This window comes from Rhinichthys klamathensis, unplaced genomic scaffold, assembly GCF_029890125.1.
Source record: "Rhinichthys klamathensis goyatoka isolate OS25496 unplaced genomic scaffold, OSU_Roscu_1.1 h1tg000281l_1, whole genome shotgun sequence".
In the NCBI taxonomy this organism is placed as follows: domain Eukaryota; kingdom Metazoa; phylum Chordata; class Actinopteri; order Cypriniformes; family Leuciscidae; genus Rhinichthys; species Rhinichthys klamathensis.
Window position 1 is genome coordinate 1,119,006 of NW_026606800.1, and position 21,992 is coordinate 1,140,997.

Genomic DNA, 21,992 nt, shown 5'->3' on the forward strand with positions numbered 1-21,992 from the left:
TCGCGATGTGGTCTTTTCAGACCAGTACCAGCTCGCTGAGCAGCAGTGGCTCAAAGCGAGGTGAACTGCCAACTCGAGGTAACGAATACCAATGCAGTCAGAGGTCGCCCAGGCCTCCGTTAAAGCATGTCCTTTGTACATGGCCCCTCAGTCAGTGTTAGTGGACCTGAAGGTCTGAACACGGGCTGAGAGTTTGGCGGCAGGCCGGGTTGATCTTTTATCACACAGAGCCGCTCTGCCACATCACCTTGGGACTCGATCATAAAACTAGTGCTGAAGCGGTCTTCATATGGAGGAAGCCAAGCGGCTGCGACTGCCAATATGCCCCAGGAGCCTCTGAAATTTTTTTCAGTGGGACCCTTTCTCACTTCTAGCACTAGCCTAACACACTCTTCTTGAAGAGACAAGAAGAGAACTCACAGGCCTTAGGGGAGAGACGAGGATCCCCCAAAAGGCAGCTGCCGCCAGACACAGGTGCACCTGTGTCGCGATAGACCGCTCCACTGGAGGGATAGCCTCGCAACCCTTCACCGCTCCTCCATCAAGGGTAGTGAGGGGGAAAAGCTATTCTTACCATAACCTGGTAAGCTCTCCATGCACTTCGGTAAAGAAAAGCACTGGGGCGGCGTGCTGAGAACCAGCGTGGACCGCCCCGAGATACCAATCCTCCAACCGAGACTAAACGGGACACGGTGGAGGGTTCCACTTGAGCCCGGCAGCCTGGGAGACCTGTTTCAGCATAGCTGACATTTTTGGATCTGGCTCGGGCAACGTAACACTCCCAGAGGGAGATAACACAGGCAAGTCGTCATCTCCAGAGGCCAGCTCACCCCCCGATGCTGCTATCGGCATCTTATCCTCTGGGGGAACCCCAATTGAAATGGCTGATCGGTCCATTACAGAGGGACCAGCACGTCTAACAGGAATTCCATCGGCTGCGGTGTAATGGAGGAGTGAGGAGCCCACAGGAAATGGTTACCGTGTGAGACATCCATCACTATCCTCTGATCAACCATCCCACACAGCACCCGGGGGTGGGGGATGGTAATGGGGATTTGCACTTCGCGGACGAAGGCGAGTCTCGATCTCAACACCGCGACAGTCATCAGGCAGAGTGTGTGATGTCATCACGTACGCCAATTCCCATTGGCTCGTTCAATAGTACTAGAAAATTATTGGCTCACTGGCGTGATCCCCATTCAGTCGACGTCGACTACGTCTGACGTTCTCGACTGAAAGGGAACTTTTATCCCTTTTGACCACCAGGTGCCACTATTCCCTACGCTTAAGAGTATTTTCAAGGCATGATGCTAATGATGCTTAAAGGGATAGTTCATCCCAAAAAAAAAGAAAAGATTTACCCTCAAGTTGTTCCAAACACGTGAGTTTCTTTCTTCTGTTGAACACAAAATAAGATATTTTAAAGAATTTTTGAAACCAGACAGTTGACGGTATAGCCATTGACATCCATATTAGGAAAAATAATACTATGGAAGTCAATGGGTGCCGTCAAATATATTATTTTGTGTTCAACAAAAGAAAAAAAACTCATACAGATTTGTAACAACATTAAGGTGAGTAAATGATAACAATATTTAAAACTAAGTCCTGAAGGGCCACTGTCCTGCAGGGTTTAGCCTCAGCCCCCCAACCCTAATCAAACACCCCTGAACCAGCTAATCAATGTATTCAGGATTACTAGAAAGCTACAGGCAGGTGAGTTTTCTCAGGGTTGGAGCTAAACTTTGCAGGAAAGTGGTCCTCCAGGACAGAGTTTGCCCTTTCCTGCTTTAAAGTAATATATTTCACCCAAAAATTAAAATTCTGTCATCATTTACTGTCCCTCAGATTGTTCCAAACCTGTATTACTTTCTTTCTTATTTGGAACACAAAAGAAGATATTTTTGAAACATATCTTTTTGTTTTTGTTCATACATTGAAAGTCAATGGGGTCCAATGTTGTTTTGACCCCAGAGTTGCATGGTCTGACGAGTCTCGGTTTCTCAGTGCAGTGATGGAGATCTGAATTTTATGCAGTTTTATTTTAGTACCATTGAGATACTAGTTTTAATTATTATTTTGATTTAGTTTTTATTTTCTATTTTCTGATTTCATTCGAGTTGGTTTTAGTCTTTTGATTGTTTTTGTCATTCTTATCAGTTTGTGTTTGTCAATATCCTTAATTTTATGTGCACTACATGAATCAATTCTGCCATGTTCCAACGGTTCAGGCTGATGGTGGTGTAATGTGTCTCAAACCCATCCATTGATCTTCAAATCACTACACACTGTTGAAGTATTATTTTTTCTCTGTAATCTCCTGAGTTTATGTTGTTTTTGTAACTATGGGTTACATGGACTGGTGTACAGGTGTTACCTCGAATCTGAGCATATATATATATACGAACAAGACTGAGCTGCTCTGAGCCCATTTAGGGAGCTAACTAGATGTTTACTATAGCATGTACTATATAAATGTTAATCTTTCTTTGGATTTTGGCCTTTACCAAGCTATCATGTACACAATTATTTTGCTTATCCTTTGCCTTATTAAAATTAAAGAAACCATCTCAGCATATAGAGCAGACGTGATGACGTCAAATGAAACTGACTCTGAAATTGTTTCTCTGCTATCCACTCCTGGTGGACTCCTGTCCTAAAGTACATCGTCTTACTGTAGTTAAAGTGGCAATGTATGTTTTCATGGTGCTGATGATCCTCATAACAGTGTTTGGGAATCTGCTGATCATCATCTCCATCTCTCACTTCAAACATCTACAGTCTCCAACTCATCTGATCGTTTCGCTCTCTGGCAGCTTGTGATTGTCTGCTGGGATCTTTGATCATGCCGTACAGCATGGTGTGATCTGTTGAAGGCTGCTGGTATCTGGGAGATTTTGTGTGTAAATTGCATTTTAGTTTAGACATGACCTTATGTATCTCTTCCATACTGCATCTCAGTTTAATATCTATTGACAGGTACTGGGCCATTTGTGATCCTTTAAGATACAAAATGAGGATCACAAACAACATTGTGACTTTATTTACTATTTACATGGCTGTTTTCATTTGTGTACAGCTTTTATGTTGTGTTTTCAGGGATAAATGCAGTTGGAGAAATGCTTATATTGCAGATTTTCTGTGTTGGAAGTTCTGTTTTTTAACAAACAGTGGGGTCTGATATGTACAGTTTTCTTATTTTTTCCTTCCTGGAATGATCATGAGCTCTCTTTATATGAAAATCTTTCATGTTGCACTAAAACATGCAAAGGTTATGTCAGAAAGAGTGACTGTGGCAGCAGCAGGAGGGTTGAAGAGCCAAAGCTCTGCACAAAGAAGGAAAAGCAGCAAAAACTCTGGCCATTGTCATGGGTGTTTTTTATTTCTGCTGGCTTCCATATTTTACTGTTACTGCTCTTGACCCTTTTTTCAATTATTTAACCCCAGCTGATGTTTTTGATGCTCTGGTTTGGTTTGCATATTTTAACTCCACTTGTAACCTCTTGATTTATGGATTTTTCTACCCTTGTTTTCAGAATGCATTTAAGATTCTTATATCCACTTATGTCTGTGGCATCAACGATTCGAACACCTTAAATGAATAGGACACTCACACTTATTTCAGGCAATCTTTACAATAAAGAACAGTGATCTGTGATCTGAATATTTTTATTAATCTACATTTCCTGATTTGGATCCAGGTGATTAAAAAGTATCCTCAACTGAACAACTGAAGCTGGCAACATTTACATGATCTGTTCAAAAACTGAAAAGAGAAAAAATACAATATTGGTAGGAAACCAGTTACAATTTGAAAGTAAAATGTATAGATATCTACAGAAGACAAGAAGGATATCTCGTACCTGTTGAGAATGTGTCATCTGTGTTGTTGGATGGTTGAGTTCCAGAAAATCACTGGAAAATCAACTAGGTGGAGAACAAAATACAATACAGCAATACTTTTGTACCTTTAGCGATTGCATTATTAAATAAAAATAGTATGAGATGACACACTTTGCCATGCATGGCACTTTATGCTTTTGAGGTTTGGGTAAGAGTATGTGTGCAGAGGCACATTGTCATGACCTTTTTCTTTTCTTAGGAGTTTTTTTTATACTTTTAACTTTTTGATAATATATTATAATGGTATATGATTTAATGCTTGTTCTGATGTCTCATGAATTTGTCTTAATTATGGATTGCTGATTCTCCTGTCTGCACAACAAATTTACCCTCGGGTACTAATAAAGACACCTTAAACCTGCTTGAACCCTCTCACACACCAATGTGTTATTGAATGGATTGGAACAGACATATAGCCAACTGATACCAGTTGTTTTCCCAAACATTCCCAGACCACATCATCTGCCACATTGTAGAAATTCACCTCTAGCCAAGCCAGCAATCATAAGACTCATTCATGCCAGGTTAGGGTTACACACATAAGAGGTCGACCGCTTGATCGGCTGGCCGATTAATCGGCTGATTTTTGTCATTTTTTATGAATCGTCATCGGGCGATTGTGCTGCAAATTAGGCCGATTAATAGGCAGGCGCATCTACGGGCAGCTAAGCGTTGTTGTGGAATGTGATACTGCGGCTGCGTTCCAAACCGCATACTCAATGAGTAGGTACTTAATTTCAATGTGTACTTACTTAACGAGCGCTAAAAGAGTAGGTACTTTATAGCCAAATCTCGTTGAGTATGAATCCTACGACGCGTCATCACAAGCGCAACAACTTAAAAGATGAACGACACGTTTAATTCATCTATCTGTAAATATCTTGATATTGATGAAACTTGCTCATTTTGTGGTATTGTTGAAGATATTTTAAACCCTACTGCCACAGTTTTATCCTTATAACGATATATATTTTTTAAGAAACCCCAAAATTGTCATCTCTTGAATAGTCTATGTTGTTAATTTCTTTATTTTATACCCAAAAAGTTTCTCCTTTAAGTTTTCCTCTTTTCTTGATGAATTTACCTCTCGTTTCATCCCTCAGACTTATAACAACAAAACAATTTTTAATGTATTATGAAGAACAATTTAAAGATATTTTGCCTTGTTATTGTTCTTTTTTCCTGTGTATAAATATCATATTATGATGTACACAAACCAATGATCTTTGTTTTCTGTTTTGTCATTATGATTGTTCATTGTTAGATACAACTATGGTATCTTTCCATGATCTTTATGTAATAAGTTTATAAGTTTAAATTATGTGAGCGACAGGTGCACTAACACTTCATAACATCAGTAACTCGACAGCACAACCTAGAACAGTTTTCCAAATCTTTATTCAAACTACAAGCATGTACTTACAGTCGCTGAACCCCACATACTGCCATCTCAACACAGCGGTTCCCATTCTGCGGCTTTACTCTGATGAATTCACCAGAGGTGACCGTGCCTTCGTGCCGGAGCTTGTTGCTGCGCTTCACAATCTGAGGCGATAAGGGCAGATGGAGAGATGGAGCGTCTCATCCATGGCACCGTTTCCAGGATTCAGCTCTGGGCTCCTCATCCTCAGTGCTCACACCAGTCTGAATAAAAACATGTTTAGTTACTTTATAGATTTGTTTATTTACCTTATTTACAGCACATTTGTCTAATGACAACAGTGAATTAACGTTATCCTATAATAATGTCACACATATATCACTCAGATGTCTTTTTCATGTTGTGATGTGCTCATCTGCAATATGTCAATACTTACAATATTTTCCTGTCAGATGTAAATAGACATTTTAAATGAGCGTGTTTAAGATGTATATGGTTATGTAACTTTAGAGACGTTACGTGTGCCTAGAGCTCCCCTGTTAGCTAGCTATACAAAACATGTTTTTATTTATTTTTTTATTTAAAAGGGACAATACACATCAATTGACATTTTTTGTTTACACTCAAAATGTAAATGTGCCAGAGTTAGCAGAAAAGCTAATTTTCATCTGTAGTCCCTTGGCAGGTCAACAAATCATCATATTACATTAATAATAATAGAAACAACTAAGACAAAAAAAAAAAAGGCGATAAAAGCGAAAGAAGCAAATAGAATAAATAAGTACAGTACAAAGAAGGGCAATACCTGGGATAAGGTAAACCAACTATTAGTGATTGCAATTTTGATTATTTATAATCCATTTCTTTAATGTGAATTTAAATGATAGATAGCTGGTGCTTTCTCTGAGTTTACAGCAAAATCACAACTATACTGTCTAACTATTTTACACCTTCAACAGTTAAAACGTTTACTCTATAGTAGTTTTACTCACATTTGAAAACCCCCGTCGTTGCTGATCTCCGTGATGTTTGATAATGACGTATGCTCTTGCGTGACCTCCTGGGATAGAAGAGTATCCATCGGTTGAGCACTCAAAAATCGGGCCGGAAGCAGTAAGCCATCTGGGAACTTCTCGCCTACTCTTTTATGAATGCTGATGTTTCAAACGTACTGCTTCCTTCACGTACTGTTTTCGCCTACTATATAGTAGGAAAGTAGGCATATTCGAACGCACTTAAGTCTGAATCTCGCGATAATTAGTACGTCACCCAGGTAATTCTCGCCTACTCTTTTGGATTCATACATACTTTTTCGCTCGCCTACTCTTTTTCCCATACTAAATAGTAGGGAAGTATGCGGTTTGGAACGCAGCATGCCTCTTGCAGCATGAATATTGGCAGTCCCCCTCTGCCTGCTTACTTTTTGAAGTGGACTTCCTGGTAACTTGCCCAGAAACAATAATTTTCGTGCTTTTAAGCCTTGCCTATTTAAATATCGAAGCGCACAAAGTTAATAGGCAGGCACATCTACGGGCAGCAATACACCTCCAGATCGCCGCATCTCACAGCGCGTGAATAGTAGCCTATGCTCTTTCATGTCTTTCTGATCATAAAGGAACATATTCACACTAGGGCCATATCGAGTTTGTATGATATATCTGTAGCACCTCTAACCTAAATTAGAATGATAGCTATATCTATTACCTGGGCTCTGAGCAGTAATTGACAAGACTCACAAGGAAACTTAACTTTTTTTTGAAACAGAACAGCAGGCAGGTTTATTACACAACCACTGTGCAACACACTATTCACAGAATTATTTTATCTTTCATTAGAAAATACCCCAAAATAAAACAGAGCTCTTTCATTTAGTAAAAAAATTGAAAACAAAATAAATTGTCCTTCGGAAAATAGAAAGTCACTCTACCCGGGTAGTAAACCAAACACATTCAAGTTTCCTTATCTGAAATCCATGGAATCCAATATCCGAGGTCTGGATACGAATCAGTTCAATCCGCAGAAAAGAATCCGACACAGCTGGCCACACTGTGTCCAAACGTTCCTTCTGTAGAATGTCACTTACTGGGACAGGGCAGGCTCGGCATCGAAGTCGGTATGGTTTGGAACCAAACTAAATCCAGGATAAAAACCAATCTGTACGTAGCAGTACAGAATAGATAAGAAAAGAATTATAATTCTTTCTATCTCATTTTCCATATATGGTACCTTATTTACTTTTCTTTTTTCTATAAAACAGTTACACATTTAAAACCATTAGCTATGATTAAGAGATCTGTTCAAATCACACTACAACTATGCTCCATACAAGTCTGTTTGACTAGAGTAGAGACCATAGTTCGCATTGGCAAAGCCAAAACATGGGACAAAATGAAACAATAGCATTTATTTTCCTAAATAAATTATGTTCCTTATAGGATTAATGCATTTTTCAATAACATATAGTGAACAGTATGCTATTAAACAACATGAAATGAATGCATTTTTTCCCCATTAGTCATTTTACCTCAGTGAAACACATTTAGAACCCAGTAACTTACTTAGCTGAATGCTCAGTTTAGCAAAACACAAAATTCAAACATTATGAGCTAACTTAAGTGCAATATAAACATCTTACAATACTCTCATGTCACTCCGATTGGTTTTATTATAATAGCATGAGATCTTAAAACCTAATAAGGTTTAAATCCTGCCTCCTCCTAAATGGCACAAGGCAGGCCCAGCTCAAAGGAGGAAGCTGGTAGTCAACGAGGTGCGAAAGCAGGAGGAGAGGATGAGGTGTATAAAGGCCATTTCCCAGGCCAAGCAGGGAGAGTGGATGAGATGAGAGAGTGTGGAACAACGCAAGATGGGCTGGCAAGACCTTTGGTCAATGGAAGAGAGTAGGATCAGTTTCCTTATTAGGTCAACATATAATGTTCTCCCATCACCGCAGAACCTAAACCTCTGGGTAGGAGAGGATCCCTCTTGTCCTTTGTGTTCATCACCTGCCACATTAAGGCACATTTTGACAGGATGTAAGGTGGCTCTTAGCCAAGGTCGGTTTACTTGGCGCCATGACCAAGTATTGCGATGTTTGGCTTTAGCATTGGAAGGCAAGCGTAGTATGACTAATAAGTTGCCGCCTGTTCTAGCAAAACATTACACGCAGAAGACAATATTCCTCCGCCCAGGCGAGCAACCACCAAGAAAAGGTTTTAACACCAATTCTCGCCTAGGACAACTGGAAGCTGCTGGGGACTGGAAGATGCTGGCTGATCTTGATCAACGGCTTATTTTTTCACCTGAGATTGCCACCTCTAAACCAACGACCGGATATTGTTTTGTGGTCTGGATCAGCATGCATTGTTCAACTGATAGAGTTAACAGTGCCATGGGAGGATGCGGTAGATGAGGCATATGAGAGGAAGAAACTGCGGTATGCTCATCTGGCCACTGAAGCAGAACAGCGAGGATGGAGTGTCCAGGTTTATCCAGTGGAAGTGGGTTGTTGAGGTTTTGTGGCACACTCTACAACCCGGTTCCTGAGAGACGTCGGATTCAGTGGCCAAGAGTTGCGTTGCACAGTAAAGAACTTATCTGAAGCAGCAGAAAGGAGCAGCAACTGGCTGTGGTTGAAACGGAAAGATTCTAGCTGGCTGAGTACAGGCGCCACGCTACGGTTTCGTAGAATTCTTGAAAAGCTTGAAGCTTGTTGGTTTATTTGTATAGGTTGTATAGTATTTACAGTCATTGCGTTCCTGTGTATATTGCGTGAATGACGGGTGGTTGGGCAGATATTGTGTTTTGCGGTAGGTGGTATGCCATACGGAACCGTTGCCACTGAAACTGCATATTAACGCACCAGTGGGGCTCGACAGCCTTAGTCAAACGGGTTGGCGCGTATGGTTGGGTTGCGGAGAGATTGTGAGATTGTGGTTAGGTCTCAGCAGCAGGAGGGATGTAGAGGTCAGTAAGCTGGGCTGAGTTGAGTGGGGGACGGAGGGGGGTGACTCTGGGACGCCAGAGTCACTGTCGAGCCCTCTTGAGGTGTCGTGGGCTAGTCGACGAAACACTGAGGACGGAAGGTGCCCACTTGAAGACCCTAGAGATGTCCCCTACTCGGCTCAATCCAGACGGTTGTCGTGCTGGTCCACTACGGAGACCACACTGTAGTTGCAGCCGTTGTGTGTGCTGACGCGCCAAGTACACTGCAGTCGTTAACGCCGGACAGAAGGGGAGTCACACCACCATATGGAAAGAAGTGTAAATGGATGAAGCATAGTTTACTGTAAAGCTACGTCTTAGTGTTGCTTATCTTGGCGAAAGCCGAGTACAAATCAGCATGAAGTTTTAACATCTACTCTCGTGTAATGGAAATCAGGCTACTGATAGCATCACCTCTTGTGAACTAGCAATATGGTAAGCTAAGCTAATGAGCACGTTGAGACAACAGAAACTCACCGGTGGTTTCGGCAGAAAACACGGTGGAGAACAACAGAAAAGTGTCTCCCACAATGCAGTCCTCGAGTTACTAGTAAAATATTATCTTATCCACACAACTCCTGATTAGAATTGACTAGATATCTTACTGTTTTTCGATCTATTTTCTTCAGAACTGGGCCCTCATTTAATTATAGAATAATTGTTAAAAAATAAATAATATAGGCATATTTGTGGAAAAAAATCTAATATTTGAGTTACATAAAAGCTTTTTATTTGTTTTCTTCCTAATTGTCCTTGAAATAGTGGTCAAGAACCCCCCACCCCCAAAACAAAAATGGTTTGGCCACTGATCAAAATTTGATGTTGTCATTTGATTTGAAGTTCAGTAGGCTAACGTTACGCTCAAAGTGTCCGGTCAGCACAAGTCCGGTGCTCAGAAAAGAAAAGAGAAGAAAATAGAGGCCTTCGAGATGTCCTAAACAAATATTTTAAAAAAGGTGGTGACGGTGAAGCTGGAACTAACGTTAGTAAAGTCAACGTAGAGCAAGGTAAGAAACAGCGCAGCCAACGTTTATGAGTGTTGTCAGATGGCGCTTTTCCACTACACAGTACCAGCTCGGCTCGACTCGACTCGACTTTGTTTGGTTTTCCACTGTGTAAAAGTTGTACCTGTACCTGCTTTCGGGTACTTTTTTTCGTACCACCTCCGGCAAGGTTCTAAGCGAGCTGAGGCGAGCTAAGGCGATACTAAAATGTGACTTGAAAACAATGCCGACTGCTGATTGGTCAGAGAGAATCGTCACTATTCACTGCGTCATCATTGCACGCGCCAGATGGAGTATCCAGAATAACCCCGCCATTTTTAAATAGTTTGGCCAGAGATAGTTACTAAACTTACTACTATTATTATGGCAACTCGGAAGAATACGCCGTGGTCAAACGAGGAGGTGCAGACATTCCTTTGTTTGGTTGCCGAAGAGAGGATCCAGCAAGAGCTTGATGGGGCAACGAGGAACGAAAGGCGTCGCAATGACGACCGACTACTATTTGTGGCAGTACTTTCTGCAATGGAAAACGGAGCGAAAAGCGAGCCGAGTCGAGGCGAGCCGAGGCGAGCCAAGGCGAGTCGAGTTGAGTCGAGCTGGTACTGGTAATGGAAAAGCGCCAAGAGACCCGGTACTTCGGTACCAAGTCGGTACAAATTTTTTTTTAAACGTCACGCCACGGTACCAGGTTTTCTCAAACCCGGTACTTGATGCGGGTGCATGCCCGAAGCGCGTGCAGTTGCGTCCTCTTCATAAAAGCACTGAGACATGGCGACCGGCGGTGCTGCTGATGTGGTGGCTGTAAATCCACTTGTTGATAAGAAAGGAGGAAAGAGCCACATATGGAAATATTTTGGATATTAGCTCATAATAGCGACGCGGCGCATTCGTTTTTACAGGCGCGCCTAAGTTCATTGTTGCATAGCAACTACAGACGCCACGGGAGAGCAAGCGCTTGTGGAAAGGAGAAAGCGGTGCGAACTGCGCTCTCCATGATGACGACGAAGTATTAGCAAAGAATTCATTGATTTCTAGCCCTTGCATTAGCTTTACTACTAGATATATTTATGGAGATGAGAAATAAAAAGCCGGCTGAAATGCGTCACTGTCAACAAGAGCAGAGGAGGGGAGAGGAAGAGCAGAGGGGGGGAACAGGAGAGGAAGAGCAGAGGAGAGGAAGACTGCCCTACAAAGGCTAAGAGCAGTATCAGCAAAAACTCCAAACTGAGAAAAACAGCTTTTTGTGTTTTTCTTACACCAAATATAAGCATCCAATTAAATTTAACAACAAAGGGTACAATTAGATAGATCAAAGGGAGGTGAATATTAAACGTTTCGTTTTTTGACAGTCTTTGACAGTCTACAAAAATTTGGTAGTTTTATAGGCTATACTGCGCTTTGCCTTTGCATTACTGCGTATACTTACATGGCCATACAATAACATATAGCAGTAAGTGTAGCAAGTGATCATAATTACTTGCTTATATCATAAATCATAAATCACCAAAACCTTTGCACACAGCTGCAGCAGCTGCTTATAGTCGTCAAAAGTACAGTATATGTTAATTATAACCAAACTATTAAAATTATGTGCCATATTATGTAAACCCCCGTTTTTTTTTTTTTTTTTTTTTACCGTTTTCTCCATCTTCATTCTTTCTGCTAAGCTGTGACTTTCCATCCCCTTTGGCATTATAATCATATTTTTCAAAAAACAAACAAACAAAAAACACGCATTATTAGATTAATATATTTTAATTGTATCACAAAAGTGCTGTTTTTTTATGGCAATCATTGACGTATTGGTTTTATTTCAGTTTGGGATAGGTCTTCACATGTAATTACAAACAGTTTAAGTTTAATCATTCAGGGAATCAATATATATCAATAAATGAAATATGAGCTATATACATATACAGTATGCTCTAAAACCTGACTCATGCCACACAAAGGCAAACTGCAGTATCATAGTGAAATAATCTAAGATTATCTTGTCCCGGGCCCAGGCAAGACTGTCAGCTGGCCTGTGCCCGCCCACTTATTGCACGCAGACACCAGGGAAAACTTGAACCTCAACCACTGCAGCTGATTCCTGTGAATACTGGACAGAATCATGTTGAAAAGCTGTTGTAATGAAATCAACCACTGGAGGCAAGCTGGTGAGGACCCAAATGCAAACTTTACTCTCAAAACATAAACAAACATAAAACAAGGGCATGGTAAGGCATGAAACAAGAACTACGGCAGGAAACAGTCAAGACTAGAAACATACAATGCATGACAAAGACACAGGCCAAACAAGAGGGCTTAAATACACTGACTAATTACAAGACAAGGAACACATGACAGGACCACATGACAAACAGGGAATCACATGACGGACAAGAACAAGGAACAAGACACAAAACCCACACCGTGACATAGCCCCTCCTCTATGAGCGGCTCCCGACGCCCATCAAAACAAAACCACAATAGTTCAGTAGGGTGGTGAAGCGGAGGCGGTCCCAGGGGAGGGATGGAGGGCCAGGCCCGTAGAGGGGCCTGGGCCGTGGAGCGTGGGCGGACCAGGCTGTGCAAGCGACCAGGGCGGAGTAGGCGACCCTTCGGGCGGCCACGGCGGAGCCGGCAGTTCAGGAGACCATGGCAGCGTGGCCTCCATGGTCCCCTTGCGGGACCTACTGCCCCCCCAAAAATAGGCAATAGGAGGCAATAATACTAACAAAAAATATACATATTGCTAAAATATTTTTTGTTGAACAATAAATGTACCATATGTGGAATTTTAAACCTACAAGTAAGTTATTACTTATAACTTCTTATATAGTTTATTTTAAGTAAGTTTTTGTGCAGTAAAACTTTTTTTTTTATCTAAAAAACAGTCTACATTTTTGATGACTTGTTTTGTGTATTTAATATTTAACGTAGGCTATAGATAATTTATTATTAAGTGCTAGGCTTATTAAGAGAGGCTTGTGTTGTTCTATAAATGTTTAATTTAAGCAAAGTCTGTATCAGTTCTTAAAGGTGCATTGCGCAACTTTTCATGTTAAAAATACCTGTTTTTCTATCCTATACATCCTTAAAGAACTGCCTGATGGGCTGAATGAGCCCTTCTCTGCGCACTGAGATTGCCTCTATAATCATGTACAGTAAAATATATAAGAGGGATTCCGGCTCGAATTTGAGACTGGGCGTGACGTCATGCTCACCAGGCTGTCTCGCAGGTTTGTGTATTCGCCGGCGCCGCCATTCTCCGCATCAGCGAAGACAACTCGTGCATCAAAGGTAGAAGATGGGATTCAAAGAGACCGGCTTGTAGTCCATTCCAAACCCCAACGCAAACTCCACATAAAGCAAAGAAAAGAAAAATTTTGTCTAGTGCCAACAAAAGGTCCAAATTGGAGTCAGACAGGCGTCGGAATAAGACGAGAGTCAACCTCGGGAAAGCATTCAACAAATGGAGAGATCTCCGGTCTGCTCTTGATCTCAAACGGGATCCTCAGTTGGCTTTTTTCTTGATAAAACGGTAAGATATAGCCCAGTCTTTATAATGTCTGTTATACGGAAAATCTATGACAACAAATGACGATGCGTAAAATGTGTAATGCTTTAGCGTAAGCTAGATAAATGTACAATCAGATTTGGTTTTACTACCATTTTCAGTGAACAGGTTCATAAACTAGGAATTGTCTTCGGAAGAATAGTACAACATAAAACATATCCCATAAAAGATGCTAAAGTTACCTATGTTTTTGTGTATGACCTGCCGGTAGCCTTGTGTACTTTGCTAGGTACATGATAAGGTGCTCATGTCCTTGACCAACAAGGAAGAACGCCGTTGCATTGGCTATATTTTCTTTTTCGTAAAAAATAGTAAATTGTTCCCGGGAATGTGAATTCGGCGGATTGGCCTGTTTGGCTTTTACAGTAACGTCATAGTGCCATTTGATTGTTTATTACCGTGAGACATTTGAGTGTACTTTGTTGACCAACTGTGTATGTTATGATTATTATTTTGAGCTTTTACAAAGTAATAACTTATATTGTTCATGAACGTGTTTCCATAATAATACACTCAAGTGGATACAGTAAACACATAAAACAGTTCAACATACATGGAGATAGATGGAAACAAAAACCGAACTTTTCTACTACCCCCGTTTTCCCCTCACACATAAGTGTGTAATTTACTCAAATGCCTTTCCTTTCATATATTTAAAATGACTTGCAGATTTATAACTTTATTACCTCTGAAGACATTATGACTATCAACAAAAGATTTGTGCGGCTGATGCTCTTTTGGTTATGAACAGCTCGTACTCGTGCAAGCGTGCATGTGCGTGTGCGTGTGATCCATGAGCGTGCACATCTCTGGTTGCAGTTTCGCTTGTCGCCAGAGGGGGCATAGTTCTGTAAAAACTCAGAAACCTGCGCTATGCACCTTTAATGACTGTTAGATTTTATGAGATAAAAAAAGAGAAAAAAAATAAGGACATTCGGCCAAACATATCGGCTAAAAAATTCGGCATCATATATCGGCCATTGGCTGCCTCGACATCGGCATCCCCCAGATAAAAACCCTCAATCTCCTGAGTTCATGTTGTATTTGTAACTATGGGTTACATGGACTGGTGTACAGGGGTTACCTCGAATCTGAGAATATATATATATGGACACAACTGAGTTGCTCTGAGTCCATTTAGGGAGTTACAGTAGATATGCATGTAGTATGTTCACTTTTCTCTGGCTATTGATCTTCACCAAAACTAAAATTTACTAAATTATTCTGTTTTAACGTTGGTTTATAAATGTCTGCCTTTTTATGGTTACAAAGAAAATCATCTCAGCATCTGGAGCAGACGTGATGACGTCAAATGAAACTGACTCTGAGAATGTGTTTCTCTGCTATCCACTCCTGGTGGACTCCTGTGCCAAATTGCATCGTCTTACTGTAGTTAAAGTGGCAATGTATGTTTTCATGGTGCTGATGATCCTCACAACAGTTTTTGGGAACCTGCTGATCATCATCTCCATCTCTCACTTCAAACATCTACAGTCTCCAACTCATCTGATCGTTCGCTCTCTGGCAGCTTGTGATTGTCTGCTGGGCTCTTTAGTCATGCCGTACAGCATGGTGCGATCTGTTGAAGGCTGCTGGTATCTGGGAGATTTTGTGTGTAAAATGCATTTTAGTTTAGACATGACCTTCTGTATCTCTTCTATACTGCATCTCAGTCTAATATCTATTGACAGGTACTGGGCCATTTGTGATCCTTTAAGATACAAAATGAGGGTCACAAGCAACATTGTGACTGTATTTACTACATTTACATGGCTGTTTTCATTTGTGTACAGTTTTTCTGTTGTGTTTTCAGGGATAAATGCAGTTGGACTAGAGATGCTTATATTGCAGATCTCCTGTGTGGGAAGTTGTGTTCTGTTTTTTAACAAACAGTGGGGTCTTATATGTCCAATTCTCACATTCTTCCTTCCCGGAACGATCATGAGCTCTCTTTATATAAAAATCTTCCATGTTGCAAGAAGACATGCAAAGGTTATGTCAGAAAGAGTGACTGTGGTGACAGCAGGAGGGTTGAAGAGCCAAAGCTCTGCACAAAGAGAAGGAAAAGCAGCGAAAACTCTGGCCATTGTTATGGGTGTTTTTTATCTCTGCTGGCTGCCTTTTTTTACTGTTACTGCTCTCGACCCTTTTTACAATTATTTAACCCCAGCTGATGTTTTTGATGTTGTAATTTGGTTTGCATATTTTAACTCCACTTGTAACCCCTTGATTTATGGATTTTTCTACCCTTGTTTCCAGAATGCATTTAAGATTCTTATATGCACTTATGTTTGTGGCATTAATGATTCAACACCTTGACTTTTGAATGAATATGACACACACACTTATTTCAAGCATCACAGTAAAGTTTTTGTATGTCATTCTTTTTAGTTAATATATGCTAATGCCATTTTCAAATGTTTCTGTTTCTTATAAACTTTCTGCATTTACTGGAAGCAGTGATCTGAATATGTTTAGTAATCTGGTGGAAAAGAGGGGCTGGGCCATGACATGACATGACATAAAATATGTTATATGTTAAATATATGTTAAAATATGTTGTTATAATAAAACATTCTATATTGCCTGCTTTTTAATAAATAATCAAGACTTAATCAATAAAAGACTCTCTGCTATCACAACTGCATTAATATTTTTCTAGGTTAGTAAAACCTGTTGCAAATGAAAAATAAGTAAAAAAAGTTCATCATCGACATCGATTTATTCGTATTTAACTGTTATTCAGACTGTTATTCAAACTATACAGCCTTTTATGGTCAACTTTCAAGTTTGTTCGTATTAAACAGTTAAAACAGATTATTGTGTTAGTACACTTTGAAGTCTGTTATAGTATATTTCCAGGCTATTACACTCATGTAACCTAACTGTAATGCACAACTTGATTACTCTTCGGACCAAAAGATATGTGAAAGCAACGGTACAGCAGAGCAAAATTATTGTATCTCGTCTTATCTTTATAATTATTGTATCTATTGTATCACGTTTTAAATATTTTTAAACCCAAAAACTGCAAAAGGAACTAAATTGTCAAAGTGCATATTCATAGGAAAATAAAAAACTGTTTGTTCTGTCAATAATGTTTGTTTGTTTTGCTGACTGTGAAATAGCTTCAGGTGATTCTGCGAGAAAGCGGTCTGAACAAATGGGAATGGATTGAGACGTTTTGACTAATTCATTTAAAAATAATGAATTGACTTGAATCGAAGAATGATTAATTCACTGATGATTGGAATCACTGGTTCAGTCAACAGAAAAACGTGACACACAATAACTAAATATTTAACATTAAATAAATATTAAATAAGCTAAAATATTTGCATGGAAACCGTTTCCTAGGTCAGTTGGAGTGCTCATGGTATATGCAGTACATACAGCCATACAGCTGCATTTATTAATAATGAATGTCATTGTGATATCATCTCGTCTTCCAAGTCTCTCTGGTAGAACTAGTGCACGGATCCATTACTGTTTTCATTATACTGTCTGTCAAACTGTCACAGAGGTTTTATGCTTATTTAAGACATAACCGACTGTGTTTACAAGGATACACACCAAGACCTGATTTGTTACATAATTTTGCATGTTTTTGACCGTTTAAAACGATATGATCCGTGAAAAAAACTTTTGTTACTCGCGAGCTGATGCAGCTCACTCTATGTGTGCAGAGAAAACCATCTCTCAAAGAGCACGCAAGTACTGAATAGTTTAAAATCGCTTTAATGTTTAAACTGGTAAGATGTAAAAAGACGTGAAAATTATCAACTTTTATTACAATGCAATGCTGACCTGATTGTCCAAGTGAATATTCCGCCTTGTCCCGACTCCCGAAACGCAAGACTCTAGTATTGCCGCCTACAGCGTGCTTGACGCTTGCTTTGTGCAACCCATTTTGATAGACGAGAAAGAGAAGACGCAGCATTGCTGAACACTCACACTGTTTGTGAAATTTGCGTCTCTGAGAAAGTTTTAAAAGGACTGATTTGATTTTATAATCTGTGTGGATTAATTTACTCATACAACCTACATGCTAAACTGAATCAATGTTTGTGGAAATTTTCCGCAATATAAGTGGAAGACCTGCTGGAAAGATTAGAATCATGAGCAATACCCGTGTTGTGCCGAATTTCGACCCCTGCCAAATTATTACCCCCCTAGCATTGGTAGGTTTAGGATTAGTTGTGGGGGAGGGGTTAGGATTAGGGATGTGGTTAGGATTAGGCAATCAGGTACTGACTTCAATGAGGGGAGTAATATTTTGGCAGGGGGTCGAAATTCGGCACAACACCCACAATCCCGCACCGAAATTCGAGCCCTGTGTCTGCACAACAAATTTAGCCTCGGGTACTAATAAAGACACCTTAAACCTTGAACACTCTCACACACCCAGCGGTGGGTCAGTGTCATTGAATGGATTGGAACAGACATATAGCCAACTGATACCAGTTGTCTTCCCAAAGATTCCCAGACCACACCATTTGCCATAGAAAATCACCTCTACTACACCTTCGGCTCTGTCTGACTCCGCCTCCCCCCCCCCCCCCCCCCCCTCCTCCCCTCTGCCTAGCCAGAGACTGATCACATCACGTCTGCCCAGCCAGAGACTGTTCCAGAGCCAGTGCCTGAGCCGGAGCCAGTGTCTGCTCCTGGGTCGGAGCCAGTGTTTGTTTCTGTGTTTGTGTCTGTTCTTGTGACTGTTAGAGTTCTTGTGGCTGTTCCTGAGCCGGTGTCTGCTGTTCCTGAGCCGGTGTCTGCTGTTCCTGAGCCGGTGTCTGCTGTTCCTGAGCCGGTGTCTGCTGTTCCTGAGCCGGTGTCTGCTGTTCCTGAGCCGGTGTCTGCTGTTCCTGAGCCGGTGTCTGCTGTACCTGAGCCGGTGTCTGCTGTACCTGAGCAGGCGTCTGCTGTTCCTGCGCCTGAGCTACCGCCCTGGCCGCCCGAGGGGTCTTCACCGCCCTGGCCGCCCGAGGGGTCCTCTCCGCCGTGGTCGTCTCCGCCGTGGCCGCCAGAGTGGTCGTCTTCGCCCTGGGCGTCTTCGGCCTGGTCGTCCAAAGGACCTGTCCCGTCCCGGCCGCCTGCACTGCCTGATTCGCCCTGGCCGCCAGATGGACTGTCGTTTCCACCCTGGCCGCCTGAAGGGTATTCACCGCCCTGGCCGCCCGAGGGAAAGTCTCCGCCCTGGCCGCCCGAAGGAAAGTCTCCGCCCTGGCCGCCCGAGGGAAAGTCTCCGCCCTGGCCACCCGAGGGAAAGTCTCCGCCCTGGCCGCCCGAGGGACTGTCGTCTCCGGCCTGGCCGCCAGATGAACTGTCACTCCCTGTCCCCGTTTCTCTCCATGGACCTGGCCCCCCATCCCTCCCCCTGATCCTCCACCAGTCCACCTCCCGCCTGGACTCTTGTTTGTCTGTCACGTCTTGGAGCGTCTGGTAGCCGTTCCGTAGAGGGGGGGTTATGTCACAGTGTCTGGTTTATGTTCCTTGGGTCACCACTAGATGTCCTCCTTCCCCACGGTGTCCATCACACTCTTGAACTACATCCCCCATGATCCTTGTCTTTTCATTGCACTCAGCTGTCTCTTATCACTGATTATTGCACTCAGCCTGTTCCCCATTAGCATTGTCATTTCCTTGTGTATATAACCCTGTCTGTTTCAGTATGTGTCACGGAGTCCTTGTATTTATCACGCCACTTCTGTGTTTGTTTATGTTCTTGTTTTGGATGGATTATGATATCGACTATTGCCTGGACTGGATTTTGAGTAACGGATTTCCTTAATTAAACATACTTTCTGCAATTGGATCTTCTCCTGTGTTTCCTGGTGTGGTTCGTGACAAATGAGGCAATACCGTTTACATCAAAATACATTTTTTTGATATTATGAGCGCATATGAAAAAAAGAGATCCTACTTTTACATGAAAATGCATAATCCAATTTGTCCTAAACATGAGACATGCTTTGTATTAAAGGCTTCAAAATAACTAATATAGTTTAAAGTAGCTTGCCCCTTCAGATGCTCTGACAGATAGGTTACTTGTGCTGTTTAATGCCTTTGAGATGCGGTGTTTTCGTCATAAAAAAAAAAAAATCGCCATTCAGACAAAAAATACAGACATATGATTTTTTTTTGCCATATCACAGCTCTATAGGCATACGGAATTAGAACAACACCAGGGTGAGTAAATTAAGACTTAATTTTCATTTTAGGTGAACTATTCCTTTAATTTTTCTCACACAACAACAGAAATGGCAGTGCTAAATCAAAGAGAGGGCAACTTTGTTGCGAAACCAGTGTAACCTCTACAACATATAGTCACACTGGTAGTGATGGACTCGAGACCGATTTCTGCTTTTTTGGACTCGTCTCGGACTCGACCCTTCAAAGACTCGGTCTCGACTCGGACTCGACCCTTCAAAGACTCGGTCTTGACTCGGACTCGGCATAGGTGGTCTCGTCCCCATCACTTTCCCGGTGAGAGGGTTCAACACCCGCACTTTTTCTGCAGTTTTGCACAAACGCCTTACTACAGTCGCTCTCGTTCAGTCGTTTCTCTGGCCGCTCTGTATCTGCGCTCACTGCGTCTCCTCTCCCCATTCCTCTCAAAAATGACACCGGCTTTGACTGTGACCGGCTGATGATTAGATGATTAGTGTGTTGGATTTATCGGTCAGCTCGTGCTGAGGAGGCGGGAACTTATGGTTATTTACATCTCCCTTTTCCAGGTACTTTGAATGAGTGTTTATGCTTTCGAGGTTTTTAAATAAGCTTGATATGCGTTCAGGAAGATGTTATGTTTATGTTTTGTTGACATGTCGAGTGTTTTCAGTATTATATTTTGTGTTTTAGACTAAACCGCACAAGACTTAGGCATTCTGTTTGTGCTGCGTGATTTAAAGAAAAGTGTGCACTTTGCTCACACTTTTCTCCAAAATAAAAGCTCAAGGGTTTATTTCTTACAAGTGAAGAAATTAGGACTAAAGTATTATAATTTTCCTATTCTATAGCGTAATATAAAATATACTTTTGAAATATTAATTTTCATTTATACAGTAGCATACATTTATACGGTAGGCTATATGGATTTTCCATCAAAGGAATAATTATATAAATCATTATATTATTATAATAAATGTTTGGCATTCTAAAACACCAGTGATAATGTAATGTAGACGGAGACTCTATATCATAACTAAAAAGATGTTTGAGCCCTCTTTAGGGACAAGTCAATGTTTTTTCTTTGTTCAATGTGCAAAGGTCATGGGTCGAACCCAGTTGAAGCTCTTAATTTTGAGCTCTCAAAGTGCATCAGATTGAGCGTTTAACCTTAAAATGTACAAAAAAAAGTTGCGGGGGAGCTCCCCCGAACCCCCTATAAAGGGACAGAGGTCCACACAACATATTTTTACAAAATCCAGTGGGAAAGAACGATCATTTATAAATTGTACCCCAGCATATACAACAAAGTTCCTTTTAAGCTTTTTAGTCATTAATAGCTGTTAATGCCAACATTTAAATGTCACATCCATCCCCCGCACTTTTGAAAAGCTTGCTACGCCTCTGGTCCATATTAAGACGTTAAGACTGCTCCTCTAAACAATTCCCAATCTAGCTTAGTCTGTAGGCCTAACTGTTGATTATTAACTGGGGTGATATTAAATCATGAATATCAAAACTGACATGTCGAGACAACATCTCGACTCGGACTTGCTTCCTCAAAGACTGTCTTGACTCGGTCTCGACTGTATTTGAAAAACAATGGACTTGGTCTTGACTCGGACTCGACCCTTCAAAGACTCGGTCTTGACTCGGACTCGACTGTATTTGAAAAACAACGGACTCGGTCTCGACTCCGACTCGACCCTTCAAAGACTCTGTCTTGACTCGGACTCGACTGTATTTGAAAAACAACGAACTCGGTCTCGACTCGGACTCGACCCTTCAAAGACTCGGTCTTGACTCGGACTCGGCATAGGCGGTCTCATCCCCATCACTACACACTGGCACGAAAAAACTGTCTGAAGCCGGTCTTGAAGTATTCTCGCGACCTGTTTAAATAAGTATTTACCATTTAAAGTGTAAATGAGTTGAAAATATCATTCATTATTTGTATGTATCTTTAGAAATATCTTTCAGGCACACGGGGACA

General features: G+C 41.3%; 1 protein-coding gene and 1 pseudogene across 1 annotated transcript; both read left to right on the forward strand.

Moving 5' to 3' along the window:
- The first annotated feature begins 2,591 nt into the window (after nucleotides 1–2,591).
- Nucleotides 2,592–3,605, forward strand: LOC130103031 (trace amine-associated receptor 4-like; annotated as a pseudogene).
- An 11,489-nt stretch (nucleotides 3,606–15,094) lies between these two features.
- Nucleotides 15,095–16,153, forward strand: LOC130103187 (trace amine-associated receptor 4-like). Its single transcript, XM_056269396.1, has one exon. It carries the CDS (start codon nucleotides 15,095–15,097, stop codon nucleotides 16,151–16,153), a length of 1,059 nt encoding a protein of 352 aa, XP_056125371.1.
- The last annotated feature ends 5,839 nt before the right edge of the window (nucleotides 16,154–21,992 follow it).